We start from the raw sequence: 13,425 nt of genomic DNA on the forward strand, positions 1-13,425 counted from the left end.
ATTAATCTTAGTTGATTCAGATTATCAATCTACTTAATTAAGGGGATAAAGCTTTTCCAATACTTATCTTGTCGTTTTTTTCCCTTTTTTCTTTATATGTACAAACCGGTCGAATACCATGTTTAAAGAAAGCTATTGTATTTAGTAATTACAGAATGGACAATAATTGTATCTTAAAATTACAAAAAATAATTAAAATTTTCTTAATATAATAGTCGTGTTTTAATCTACTCTTATCTAGTAAAATACAACCCATACTTATGAAACTACTAATACTGCATATTATTCTTTATTTTTTTCTATAATATTTGAATTTTTATATATTTTTTAAATTTCATTCCCATTTTAAAATATTTTCATTAAATGGAAATGAAATAGATTAATTTATGTCATATTTTTAATGTTTTAATATTATAAAGAAATGAGATTTGAATGATATGATGAGAGTGAGTAAGACAGAGTGATAAAGGTTTTTTAATATAGGAAAGTAAAGGAGAAGCTCTAATAAAATTGTGAGAATAAAAATAAGAAAAAGAATAAATTAAGAGCATATAAGTGATTCAAATGCTATGTGAAGTAGTATTTTGAAAAAGTGTAACAAGTTAATAAAATAAATTATTTTACAGTTTTACCAAATATTTGCACTTTAATTAAACAAGTTAGAAGTAATTATTTATCTTGTTAAACACACATTCAAAAGCAATCCTTGTTATATGTTTGCAAGCAAAAGGTAGAAAAGTAGAAAATTAATTGTGATATAATATATGCATAGAGTTCAATAAAGAGTAGTTTCCATAAAGAAAGAGAGAGTGTAGCTAATGGTAATTAACTAATATAACGTGGACTGAAAAAGGAAAAAATAAAACGAGTACGTTGCTTTTACCCGCATGCAAGCAGATCAGCATTGATTCTCTAATTAATCATGATTTATTTTTTAATCAACCCTGATTGATTTTATTTTAAAGGTGGGCATCAATTGGGATTTTTTTTAATTCAAAGCCTATTTTGGGCATTATATTTTTATCTTTCACGCGGTTGACCAATAATGCATTTTCCACGAGCCTGTTTGTTTTAATATATAAAAAAGGAATTTATCTTCTGAGAGAAATTGCAAGACATAACCATTGGAAGAGAATAATGGAGTTACTGGGTTTACTTGTGTTGTTATTGGGTAGTAGCATCATGGCAAATGGTGCAGTTTCTGAAGTTTCTTGGAGAGAAATCAGCAATATCAATAGTGAAGGGCCTTACCTTGGTATAGTGGTGCCAAATTCCTTTGAGCTTGGTCCTCTTCTTCGTTCATCTAGCTTTGTGCCTCATAACAAGTTTCCTTACTTTGATTTTGCCGGTAACTTCTACAACCATGTGTTGTTCAATCATTTCATAATTGATACTTCTATGCAAATGTTTATTTAATAATTAATTAATGTACATTCTTAATGCTTCTCGGCTCCTCTCATTTTTTGTATTTGCACTGGTAAACTTTAAAATGCAGGAAAACATTTTCGCATTGGTGTATTGGAAAAGAAAAGGGTTATTGTTGTTATGTGCGGATTGGGAATGGTGAGCATGGTTTTGTTCTAAATTCTACATAAGCTTTCACTGTTATAGTTCTTTTTTAAATTTTCAGTCTTTTGGTTTGTGTGTAGCTAAATGCAGGTCTTTCCACCCAATTGCTGCTTACCTTATTTAATGTGAATGGAGTTCTCCATTACGGAATTGCAGGGAATGCAAATCCTAAACTCCAGATTGGAGATGTTACTATTCCTCAATATTGGGCCCACACAGGACTTTGGCATTGGCAGGTACTATGTTGGATAATATATTAATCTTTATTTGCTTTTTCTGACATTTCCATCCTCTCTATATACAGTAACTTGGGACAACAAAGGAAGTTGAAATTAACTTTTTTTTTCTCTATACACATGCTCTTATATAATTTCGATCTAGAATTATATGAAAAAGAAGAAATTTATATCCATTTTAATGGTACATGATTTTAAAAACCAATCACTATATATATGCAATAGGTGTAAGAACCATTATACTATTTTTCAGCCCCTACCTAATCTTAAGGTGACTTCTAAAATAATGCAACAACCACTAACTTTCCCACAAACCAAGCTTTGATCGATGCTACAGCTGACACAAACCAAATGGTCCAAGTGGCATATCAGACAGTATTTAACGGTCAAAGTTATTCCAATCATTTTTGGTTAGAAATTTTTTAAAAAAGATATATTGAAATAATAATAGACTAATCATAGTACATATAATAACTTGATTTGATTTTCTCTATTTTAATTGAGCAGAGGTTAGGAGAAGTAAATGTATCCGGAGATTTCAGCAGAGACTTTGGCTATCTTGAGTTTGCCAATTACAATAACTGCTCAAAAGATTTCAAGTCAAATACAAATCTTTTGAACAAAGTGTGGTATCAACCAGAGGAAATTTATCCCGTGAATGGAATTCCTGAAGCTAGGCACGAGATTTTCTGGGTTCCAGTTGACAAGACTTACTTTAAAATCGCAAGCAAGCTCAAGGTAAGTTAATAAAAACCTACTTTACCATCTTACTATAATTCACTTCTTAAGGAAAATGCCAAAAAAAAAAAAAAACTCATTATATAAGACTTGTTGCGTTATTTATTTTCTACAGAATGTTAAGTTGGAAAGTTGTGTCAACACAACTTGTTTGCCAAGGAAGCCTATTGTGACAAGAGTAGAGAAAGGGGTTACTGCCAATGTGTTTGTTGACAACAAAGCTTATAGAGAATTTTTGTATTCCAAATTTGATGCAACTCCTGTTGAGATGGAAACTGCTGCTGTTGCTTTAGTATGTCTCCAACAAAAGAAACCCTTCATTGCCATTAGATCACTATCTGATTTAGCTGGTGGAGGTTCTGCATTGTCCAACGAAGTAGATGTGTTTTCCTCATTAGCATCCCAAAATGCATTTGAAGTTCTTGTCAAATTCATCTCCCTGTTAACTCAGTAGCTCTAGTGTCTTTCTTAAAGGGAAAGCAAGGGTGGTTCAAATAATGTGTTACCAATTCATAGATTTCGCGTACACTATTGTGTACCAGAAAATAAATGCATAACCAAAATCTTTTTAAGAGTTTCTAATATATGGTAAAATTATAGCCCATCGAGAGAAGGGATCCAAATTACTTAGTTCATAATTATGTCTCAATTTATGTCTCACCAATTAAAATTTGATATGCCACCATCTAAAATATGTGTATTTTTCACGTTGCCCTCACCCATAGTGCTACTCTATTCTACTACTACAGCTAAGGAACTAAGGAAAGCTAATTGAGGTAATTGTTCTCTTCCTTTCTTATTTCCCGTGTTCCTTATTTATAGATTTTCTTACAAAATATCCTATAGTTTGTTATAACAAAATTGTGAATATTGCCACTAATTAGGTAATGATAATAAAATGTGCAAAATGCTTGTGTTGGTATTCGCTGAATTGCTATCATTACCCACCGCTTCAAAACAACCTTGTCCTCAAGGTTGGACAATAAAACAAGCGAAAACAGGAGATACATTAGGAAAGTTACTTTGTTTGTGGGCTGGTTTGGGCCCAACATTATTAATGTCTGAAGCAGTAAGCGAGTGTGTGACCCGTGCCACGAAACTGAACGGCCAAGGAGAGGAGTGGGTGTGTGACCCGCGCCGTGGAGCAATCAAGGGAGGTGTTAAAGACGGTGGCGGAGATGATGGTGGAGGAGGTGGTGATGGATGTGGCGGCGAACGTTGATGCCGATGATGAACGGAGCAAAGCGGAGTCGCAGTAGCGAATAGAATCCAAATCCAACTCGGACGAATCCGATGCGCAACGGCAGCGTCCCCGAGCAGGAAGATGTCATTGTCGTAGGGAATCTTGCGGTAACGGCGGGTGTTGGTGCGGAGCGGCAGAGGCCACGGCTGGATGGACTGGAAGTGGCGGTTGATGTTGGCACGGTGGTGCTGCCACACACTGACAGGGAAGTCGACGATGCTAGAATCGATTCCAATAATAGGACTATCTCGTTGTCCAGCCATGGGAGGAGGCACGTGAGAGCAAGGCGGAGGAGCTGGCGATGTCGGTGGTGGTTACGCTGAAGGAGGGAACAGTGGTGGCGGCGGTAGCGGTAGTGATGGTGGTGGTGGTTGCGCTGAAGGATGAAACAATGGTGACGGTGGCGGTGGTGATTGCACCGGAGAAGGTGATGAGGAGCGTTGGCGGGAGATTAGGGTATTCAATTTCAGGCTAATGAGATCTAGTTTGAAGAGCATGAAAGCGTGGAGCGCGTCTAAACGAAGGTGAGATGCATGGAGATCGAAATCCATTGCGACGAGGTTGGTCATGGCTGCCTCGAGCCGGTCCAGGCTAGCGTCGAGAGGGTCGGCATCTGCCATTGAAGAACGACAGAGAAGGGACAGGTCGGATCAATTGATACGAATAGCGCTACTTTATTCTAAGCTAAGGAACTAAGAAAAGCTAATTGAGGTAATTGTTCTCTTCTTTTCTTATTTCCTCTGTTCCTTATTTATAGATTTTCTTACAAAATATCCTATAATTTGTTATAACAAAATTGTGAATATTGTCACTAATGGTAATGATAATAAAACGTGCAAAATGCTTGGGTTGGTATCCGTTGAATAGCAAAATGCTTGTGTTGGTATCCGCTGAATTGTTATCAGACACCTTAACGACATCACTCTTTCATCAACGAGTACTATGTGCTTGCATTTAATCAATCTTTCTTTGCGTCAGTATTCTTGTGTTCTAGCATGTTAAAATAGAAAATCCAAAATTTATATATACAGAGATAGAGAATTATAGCTTGATCTAACAAAAATACTTTAATATAACTATCAAAGATGAAACTTTTTAAATTTAGGAGGTCAAACTAAAATAAAAAATTAAGAGGCAAAAAAGTATTTTAGCTCCTTTTTTTTATAAATTTTTATATTTGGATGAATAATTTTTTAAAATTGTAAATGTCCACCCCACTTTAGGTTGGAGAAAACGAAAGACAGAAAAAAATAGAGAACAAATAAATAAATATAATAAATGGTGTGATAAAAAAAATAAAGAGAAATAATGAAATGTGATTGGTGGAAAAAAAAGATAAAATTACTGTATATGAATAATTCCTCAGTAATTTTGATGAGACCTCTTACATAATGAATGATCTTGTGAGTAAAAGTTGAAAACGGTACATATAGGAAGACGGGGAGTTAAAATCGTAACGCTACTTGAGAGATAATTGATCCCCGGGCAAGTCGGAATTGTTTTGAATAAATAATATTTGCATGCAAACGATAGTTTTGTTTGTAGGAGCTAGCAAGAACAATTTAAAATTTCTTTAGAGTAAGCACGTTACACATCTTTAAACATGCTATATTGCCCGTACCCACTACTTTAAAGCCATGAATGCATTTAATTAATCATTCATCTAATGCCCAACAAGAGGACAGATTCATGTCTTTCTTTCTTTCTTTCTTTTTTTTTACAGTAGGAGAGATTTATGTTTAAAACACTAAATATGTATCACACATACTTATTAGTCAAAACATGATTATATTTCATTTTTATATTTTAATTAATTATAAATTTTTAATTTAAAGATCAAAATGAAAAATTATTATATATATATATATATATAAAAGATAACATTTTTAACTTTAATATTCTAGATCATTATATGATTAACCCTTAATTCAGGACGTCATATTATTTATATCAAATTTTATCAAAATTAAATAATAAAAAATAATCAAATAATTAATATTTTAAATTATTTATATTATGTTAATTTTAATTTATATGAATACAAATAATTTTTAATATAACAATAAATTTTATAAAAATATTATTCAGTAGTAGTTAGAAATAATATAATAATTATCAAAGTTACATAAGTATTAATATATATATATATATATATATATATATATTTTATTTTTTTTTCTTTATAACTTCAATTCTTGTTTTTCTTTAAACTAATCAATCCTAAATTATGTTATCTTGGTTCCTACTAAAATTGTGTTTGATAAACTGTAAATCGCTAATTCCTCGATCTCTAGCTAAAATCAATACCCTGTTTAATCTACTATTTACGACGATTCTATAATCTTACATGCAAAGATTCAATACACTTGTCAAAGTCGTAATCATAGAAACAAAGTTAACGAAACAAGATATAAACACGTTCATGAATGGTAAAACATGGTATCCTTTTTTTGCCTCTCTTGTAATCTATCTGCTATTGAGAAACAAAACTGCAAACATTAGTAGGTTACAAATAGACACAAGACATCTACATGGATAATAAACCGGCTATATATAAATTATTGTGTACAAAAATGGAAAAGGCACCTAAACTTATTTTGTTCCTCCAAGATCGTCGCTGTCTTGTGTGTGTGAGACTGACAACACAATTGGTAGTTACTTCTTAACAATGGAAAAGGGATTATAAGCACAAGAGTAGAGTAAACATATATTTTGTTACATCAAGTTATGATTTTCCTCTAAAATCCATGTAACTCGTGTCAATGAAATTACCAATACCGTTCGATCCCCCTGAAGTCTGAACCTTCCATTATTGGAAATATTTCTAGAATTCTTGCATTTTGCCAGCTGCTACGACGTGGTGGTATGATAACACCATCACTGTCAGATTGCAAAAAACATTTTGCCAAACTTCGGATTGTCAGAATGTTTTGACACTTTGACAGAAAGGCCAATATCTGTCTCGGCTATGTTAAGGCTGTGTTTAGTTTAAGGAGGAAGGAGAAAAATTTTGTATTTTTTTGTGACCCACACTTTTTACATTATAGTTTCATTTATTTTTTTAATTTCCAGCCTTTAAATCAAACACACTTTAAAAATTATTGTGCTATATATAATTTGCAAAATAGTATGCTACATATATATCACTGCCACCGCATGACTTTTTTTATCATTTTAATTTTTTTTTAAAATAAAATACCAAAATGAGTGATCAAATAAGTTATTTACTTGTCATGGATTATTTTTGTTTTGTCATGGATTATTTTTGTTATATAAGATACAAGATGTATCATCTTATGTGGTGGTACAATAATCTTTTATATTGGTTATTTTATGAATATTTTAAAAGAATTTTTTTCATCGGTTGATCTTACAAATGATGTAAAAAAGTATTTTTTGTCATCAATTTTTTTACCACCAATATAAAAAACCATCATTATGTTACATAAGGTAACATCTCCTCCTACTTCTTATGTGATAAACATAAATAAATAACTTATTTGACCATTCATTTTAATATTTTGCTTGAGAAAAACATCCAAAAATTAAAGGAAAAAAAACAACAAAGTCATGACCTACTTGAGAGTAAGCGCAACTACCATGAAACAAATCCACCTTATAGAGAGTGGGGGCACTACCTTTTTAGTTTGTTTTAATAAATATACAAATAGTACTATTTTGCCCCTATATGATGATTTTAGGTTTAATTATCCATTTAGTTTCTATAGTTTTCAAACTTATTCGTTTTAGTTCCTGTAATTTACCTTTTAATTCTCAATAGGTTTTTACCGTTAAAATTGTTTAGCACCGTTAAATAATGTGTGTCAAGACCTTTTCGTTGTTCTTCTGACACCGCACCAATGACATGTGTGTTTGCTCTTCTCACACCGCACCACAAAACTCTCTCTGCATTTTCAATTAGAAAATCCTGTTATCAGTTTGCTTATCATACCTCGAAAGAATTTGGTCATGAGCAGAAGTGGGTCTTCATTTCTTTACAGGAAAGAACATCAATCGAGTTGTAGCAAAAATTAGTAGCAACTTACTTTCGTGAACTGCTGACAGAAAGAACTAAATACCAATCATGTGGAACAAGAGTACTAATGTGCTTCTTCCTTTGCTTGATGCTTGACAGTTAATGGTTCAAAAAAATCTCTCTTGGGTCTTCTTGTTTCTGACGAGGAGCTGTTATTTCCAAGTGATGGATTTAGAGAGTTGTTTAACTAAAAATTTAATAACTTCAATTCCCTTTCAATTACAAATATGGTAGAATGCTCTCTACTGTCTGATGGAGTTGGTAGAGGAGCAACAGGAAGAAGAGATCTAGCATCAAACTCACAAATAATAACATCAATGTTGGTTCTAACAACTACAAGATGTGGTTGCAAAGTATGTGCAACTATACAATATACTTGCCCCAAATCAGAGGCAAAATTAAGTTTGACCAAACTCATTATCCGGTAGAGTCAACAAAAAGAATGGGAATTGGCAGGGAGTAATGAGGGTTGGGCTCAAAATTCATCTTCTTCTTTGTTAAAGAGGATTTATTGGCCGAGGTATGATAAGCATATTATACAATATACAGAACCTGATAAAAGGATTGAAGTAAAGTTTTCCACAAATTTTGTTACAGGATTTTCTAATTGAAAATGCAGAGAGAGTTTTGCGGTGCGGTGCGAAAAGAGTAACGAAAACACACCAGTCGTCGGTGCGGTGCGAGAAGAGCAACAAAAAGGTCCTGACAAACATTATTTAACGGTGTTAAACAATTTTAACGGTAAGAACCTATTGAGAATTAAAAGGTAAACTACAAAGACTAAAAAAGTCACTTATTAGACTAAAATGGATAAGTTTAAAAACTATACGGACTAAATGGATAATTAAACCATGATTTTATAATTATAATCTCAATCTTAATATAAATTAAAATGCGCAAATCAATACATATTTGGATTCTTTTCTTTTTTCCATTATCACTTTTTAATATTTAACATTTTATTTAACTTATAATCAAGTTATTTGTGATAGTGATACTTAATTATTTATTACAATTTCCTTGTCTCTTTCGTGCAAAATGTAAAGGGTTATACTTACTTTCACATTTCTAAAAAAAGAAAAACCATTTCAAAGCTTTCATGTGAATTTACTTTTTTCTCTTCAAGCAACTCATTTTTTTATGCTTGTTAATCCTATTTTCCCTTGCTGTCCGAGGCTCATATTCGAAGGATATTCATGTATCTAAAAGCTAAGCTTGCTGAACTAAAATTTGAAAACAAACTTTGCAAAATGTGCATATATTGTGGTTTGCCTGTTATATTGTGGTTGGTTTTCTCCTCAATCTGAAATGATAGATCTTGATTCTTGAATATCATAAAAAAATGGGATATGAAAATGAGAAAATTATCTATTGTTTTTGAAATATAAAAACTCGTAAAGAAAAAATTGATATATATTTTTACTTTAAAAAATAACATGCAACATCTTTAATACTACAAAATTTTATGAGTATTATTACCACAACTCCAAATTTCTGTATTGGTCACTTTAGTATAGATCCCTCTTTAATTTCCTCTCTTGTAATCTATCTATTATTGTCAAAGAAAGGAAACTTAAAGAAACAAAGGTTACAAAGCACTAGCTAGTAGGTTGCATGCAGACACAACTTAGACATGCATCTAGGGTTCCTGCAAAATCATGCTGCAGGAGCAGAGGCAGAAGATCTGGGTTGTGCACAATGAGGGCACATGGTAGGCTTCCAAATCCCTGTTCTATTGACTTGATCAAACATGCAAAATAATGCAGATGCAGGGTGTTGCTCAGGACCCTCCACCGTTATATCTAATTGGCCATTGGATACACGAACCTTTGCCACAACCGAAAGGCCAATACCTAATTCATCATCTATGTTAAAAGCTCTTCCTCTACTATCAGCAAAATAGTGTGCCACAGTGACCACATTAGTCTCTTCATCATGATCCGTGCTATTTTTCTTGCACTCCAAAACAATAAGATCATTCCTCTGGTTTGCATTGCCATCCAAGTAAACCTTGGTGTCCACAACATCGTCCCGTGCATCAACCGTTCTGTTTGTCTTCGTCCACGGGATGGATTGTGTCGAGTTTATCCGAAGAAAACCTGTTTCACTTGTTGTTTCTATGTGCAAGCATAAAGTCCTAAATCCAAGTCCAAGGTCTAGGAGAATGAAGGATACCTTATTGAGATTATCGTGTTTGTCATAATCTCTTACTAAGCAGAGGGAACAAGTTTGGCCATGTACGGTGTATGTGACATACCAATCTTCCCAAAATCCTCCATCATCACCGAACTTCTTCCTCGTCTTTGTGGACAACTCCATGGTGGCAGATCTCCCGAGCTCTATATCACAAGGAATTCGAGAATTATTGAAAGCATCACGAATACTATTTCCCATCTTTTTATTTATATATAGATCATGCAACACAGAATAACTCAAGTGGAATTGAAGAAGGGTACGCAATATGAGGAATATTAATGCATTGTATGTGCATGTGCACTTACTGAGAAAATAATGGGTTTCTCTGGTTAGCAGGGTTAATTGGGATGTTCACATGCCGAAATTATAAATACACATATATTACAGAATAATCTATGCATGCACTCTCAGTGCAAGCTGGGAAGTGTGTTATTCTTCCGCAGATCGATTTGCTCACATAGTATCTAATTCTCTACCATATTTTCAAAACCACTTTTCTTTGTCTAGCTAGTGCCATTGCTTTTAGCTGTTTGATTCTTCATTCTTTCACTTGATAGATTGATTTAAGCATAAACACCCTTCAACTACAAGAAATTAATTACTAGCCTACTCTAAGCACCTGTAACACAAACTATTGGTTTTGTGGAGGAAATTATAAAAAAACAGAGGAAAGAAGAGAGACAATGTGTATGCGGAGGAAACAGAATTATTCTATTCTAATTCAAATTATTCTCAGCAGCGATACAATAAATAGCAAAAGATAAACTAATTAGATAACAAGATATTAACAAAATAAAATATTAAAACTAATTTGCTCCTTAAAGATAGTAACCACTTATTGACTAGGCTAATCCATCAAAATTGACTTATTCCAAAATTATAGGAAACCAACTTATTTACTAAATCTTATTTTAAAAACTGAAAAATAAAATATTATGCAGTTACAAAAGTATATCTTCAACACTCCTCCTTGCTTTTGGAATTGCAAATTCTAATTCTTTGACTTCAAGTTTGTTGATAGGTAGTGACTTTGTAAACATGTCAGCCAGTTGATCTTTAGACTTGCAGTAAATTAAGTTTACTTCTCTACTTTTTTGCATCTTTATCAAATAATATACCTTGATGTTGAAATCTTTAGTCTTCCCATGACACACGGAATTGTTTGCAATAGCAATGACTACTTGATTGTCAACAAAAACTCCAGTTTTGTTCTTTTGAGCAAATAGAATGTTTGGCATTGTCGTAGTGAGATACATTAGACATCCAATCAAGCTCCCATAATATCCTTCATCAATGTTATCAACACCTTCTTCCTTGCTAAACTTCTCCTTTTGATTCATTGGTGTGCTAACAGATTTGCATTCCTCCATTTGAAACTTCTTCAAATTTTCTTTTGCATAATTCATTTTTCTCATGTTTAGCATTCTTTCAAGATGGCAATGACCAAGTCTCTTGTGCCAGAGTTCCATGGGTGTGACTTGAGTGAAATAGGTTGTATGCTCCTCCTCTGCTGAATCAAATGAAAAGTTTTTATCTTTCATTTTAACCCTTAGAACTTCCTGGCCAACAATGTCATAGATAAAACAATGTTGATGTTCAAAGGACACTTTAAATCCCTTTTTAATCAACTGACCTACACTTGGCAAGTTTTGATCAATGTTAGGTACATAAAGAACATCTGATATTAATTTGATATCTGAACACGTTGAAATTGCAACAGTTCCTTTTCCTTTTACTGGAATATAGCCACCATTTCCAATTCTGACCTTTGAGACATTAGTTGGCTTCAAATCCTTGAATAGAGTCTTATCATATGTCATGTGGTTCATATAACCACTATCAATCAACCAACTTTCACTTGATTCACTACTCAAGAAGCATGTGGCCACAAGCAGTTGGTCATCTTCTTCTTGATTAACAATCTGAGCTCCCTCATCATGGTGATTTTTGTTGGGGCAGATCACCGTTTCATGCCCTATCTGGTTGCACTTGTTACATTTTGCATCTGGTCTCCTCCAACATCTGAAAGGTGCATGACCTTTTTTGCCACAATGATGACAAGGTGGATAATTTTTCTTTTTATCCTTACCTTTGTTTTGGTTGTTTGCACTATTTTCGCTGCTTGTTGGTTGATTCTTCTTGAAAAAATCTTTTTTACTTTCATCAACTTCATGATGTTTGGCGGGCAAAGCACCTTCAACAACACGATTTTGCCTCATCAACCTTCGCTGCTCTTGAGCTTGCAGGGCATGTAGCACTTTTGCCAATGTGATTTTTGACAGATCTTTTATGTTCTCCAATGAAGCTATAGATGCTTCATACCTCTTCGGCACCGTTACCAAAATTTTCTCTACAATTCTCGAATCAGCAAAATCACTTCCCAACAACTTTATCTTGTTGGCAATACCCAACAATTTGTTTGAGTATTCTTTGATTATATCTGACTCTTCCATCCTTTGAAGCTCAAATTCCCTCCTTAAATTCAGCACTTGCATGTTTCGTATTCTATCATCTCCAACGTATTCCTCTTTCAGATAATCCCAAATTGCTTTGGGTGATTTAAGAGTCATGATTCTGATGAATATCATTTGTGAAACACCAGTGAATAAACATGACCTCACATTTGCCTTCTTCATCTTTCTTTCCTTGTGATTTTTAATTTGGACCATAGTGGGATTCTCAGGCCGCGGAGATATTTCATAATCCTCTTCCACAGCATCCCACAAATCCAAAGACTCCATGTAGGATTGCATTTTCACTTCCCAAAGATCATACTTCTCTCCATCAAAGATTGGAAGAGTTATGTGGAAAAAACTTGTTTCACCTTCCATGGTACAGGTCCCGTAAAAATAAGGCTCTGATACCAATTGTTGGTTTTGGGGAGAAAATTATAAAAAAATAGAGGAAAGAAGAGAGACAATATGTATGCAGAGGAAATAGAATTATTCTATTCTAATTTAAATTATTCTCAGCAGTGATATAATAAATAACAAAAGATAAACTAATTAGATAACAAAATATTAGCAAAACAAAATATTAAAACTAACTTACTCCTTAAAGATAATAATCACTTATTGACTAAGCTAATCCATCAAAACCGACTTATTCCTAAAGTATAGAAAACTAACTTATTTACTAAATCTTATTTTAAAAACTAAAAAATAAAATATTATACAATTACAAAAATATATATCTTCAACACAAACTATGCATGGTTTGGACTTTGGACTAGTATTTCCTGGAAGAATGCGTCATGCATGGGTGGGCTGAGTTGGCTTATTTGAAACCATCCTTCCCGTTGGAAAACGTTAAATGAAATTTTTTATGTAAAATATGATATTAGACGCTATAATTTCAGTGAAAAATAGTATTAACTATCGTACTTTAACTTATATTTAAACTTCAAG

General features: G+C 33.2%; 3 protein-coding genes across 3 annotated transcripts; 1 reads left to right on the forward strand and 2 right to left on the reverse strand.

Annotated features, from left to right (window-relative positions):
• The first annotated feature begins 1,099 nt into the window (after positions 1-1,099).
• Positions 1,100-3,125, forward strand: LOC114418534 (bark storage protein A-like). Its single transcript, XM_028383944.1, has 5 exons — positions 1,100-1,348; positions 1,496-1,563; positions 1,650-1,805; positions 2,313-2,543; positions 2,659-3,125. Exons 1-5 carry the CDS (start codon positions 1,138-1,140, stop codon positions 2,995-2,997), a joined length of 1,005 nt encoding a protein of 334 aa, XP_028239745.1. The 5' UTR covers positions 1,100-1,137; the 3' UTR covers positions 2,998-3,125.
• Positions 3,126-3,512: 387 nt separating this feature from the next.
• LOC114419699 lies at positions 3,513-4,049 on the reverse strand. Its single transcript, XM_028385447.1, has one exon. It carries the CDS (start codon positions 4,047-4,049, stop codon positions 3,513-3,515), a length of 537 nt encoding a protein of 178 aa, XP_028241248.1.
• A 5,217-nt stretch (positions 4,050-9,266) lies between these two features.
• On the reverse strand, positions 9,267-10,346 carry LOC114419916. The gene is made up of 2 exons (XM_028385731.1): positions 10,324-10,346; positions 9,267-10,161 (listed from the first exon to the last, which is right to left on the reverse strand). The coding sequence occupies exon 2, from the start codon at positions 10,139-10,141 to the stop codon at positions 9,479-9,481; it is 663 nt and encodes a 220-aa protein (XP_028241532.1). The 5' UTR covers positions 10,142-10,161; positions 10,324-10,346; the 3' UTR covers positions 9,267-9,478.
• Between the last annotated feature and the right edge of the window lie 3,079 nt (positions 10,347-13,425).

The sequence above is a fragment of the Glycine soja genome, chromosome 7, assembly GCF_004193775.1.
Source record: "Glycine soja cultivar W05 chromosome 7, ASM419377v2, whole genome shotgun sequence".
Taxonomy (NCBI): Eukaryota; Viridiplantae; Streptophyta; class Magnoliopsida; order Fabales; family Fabaceae; genus Glycine; species Glycine soja.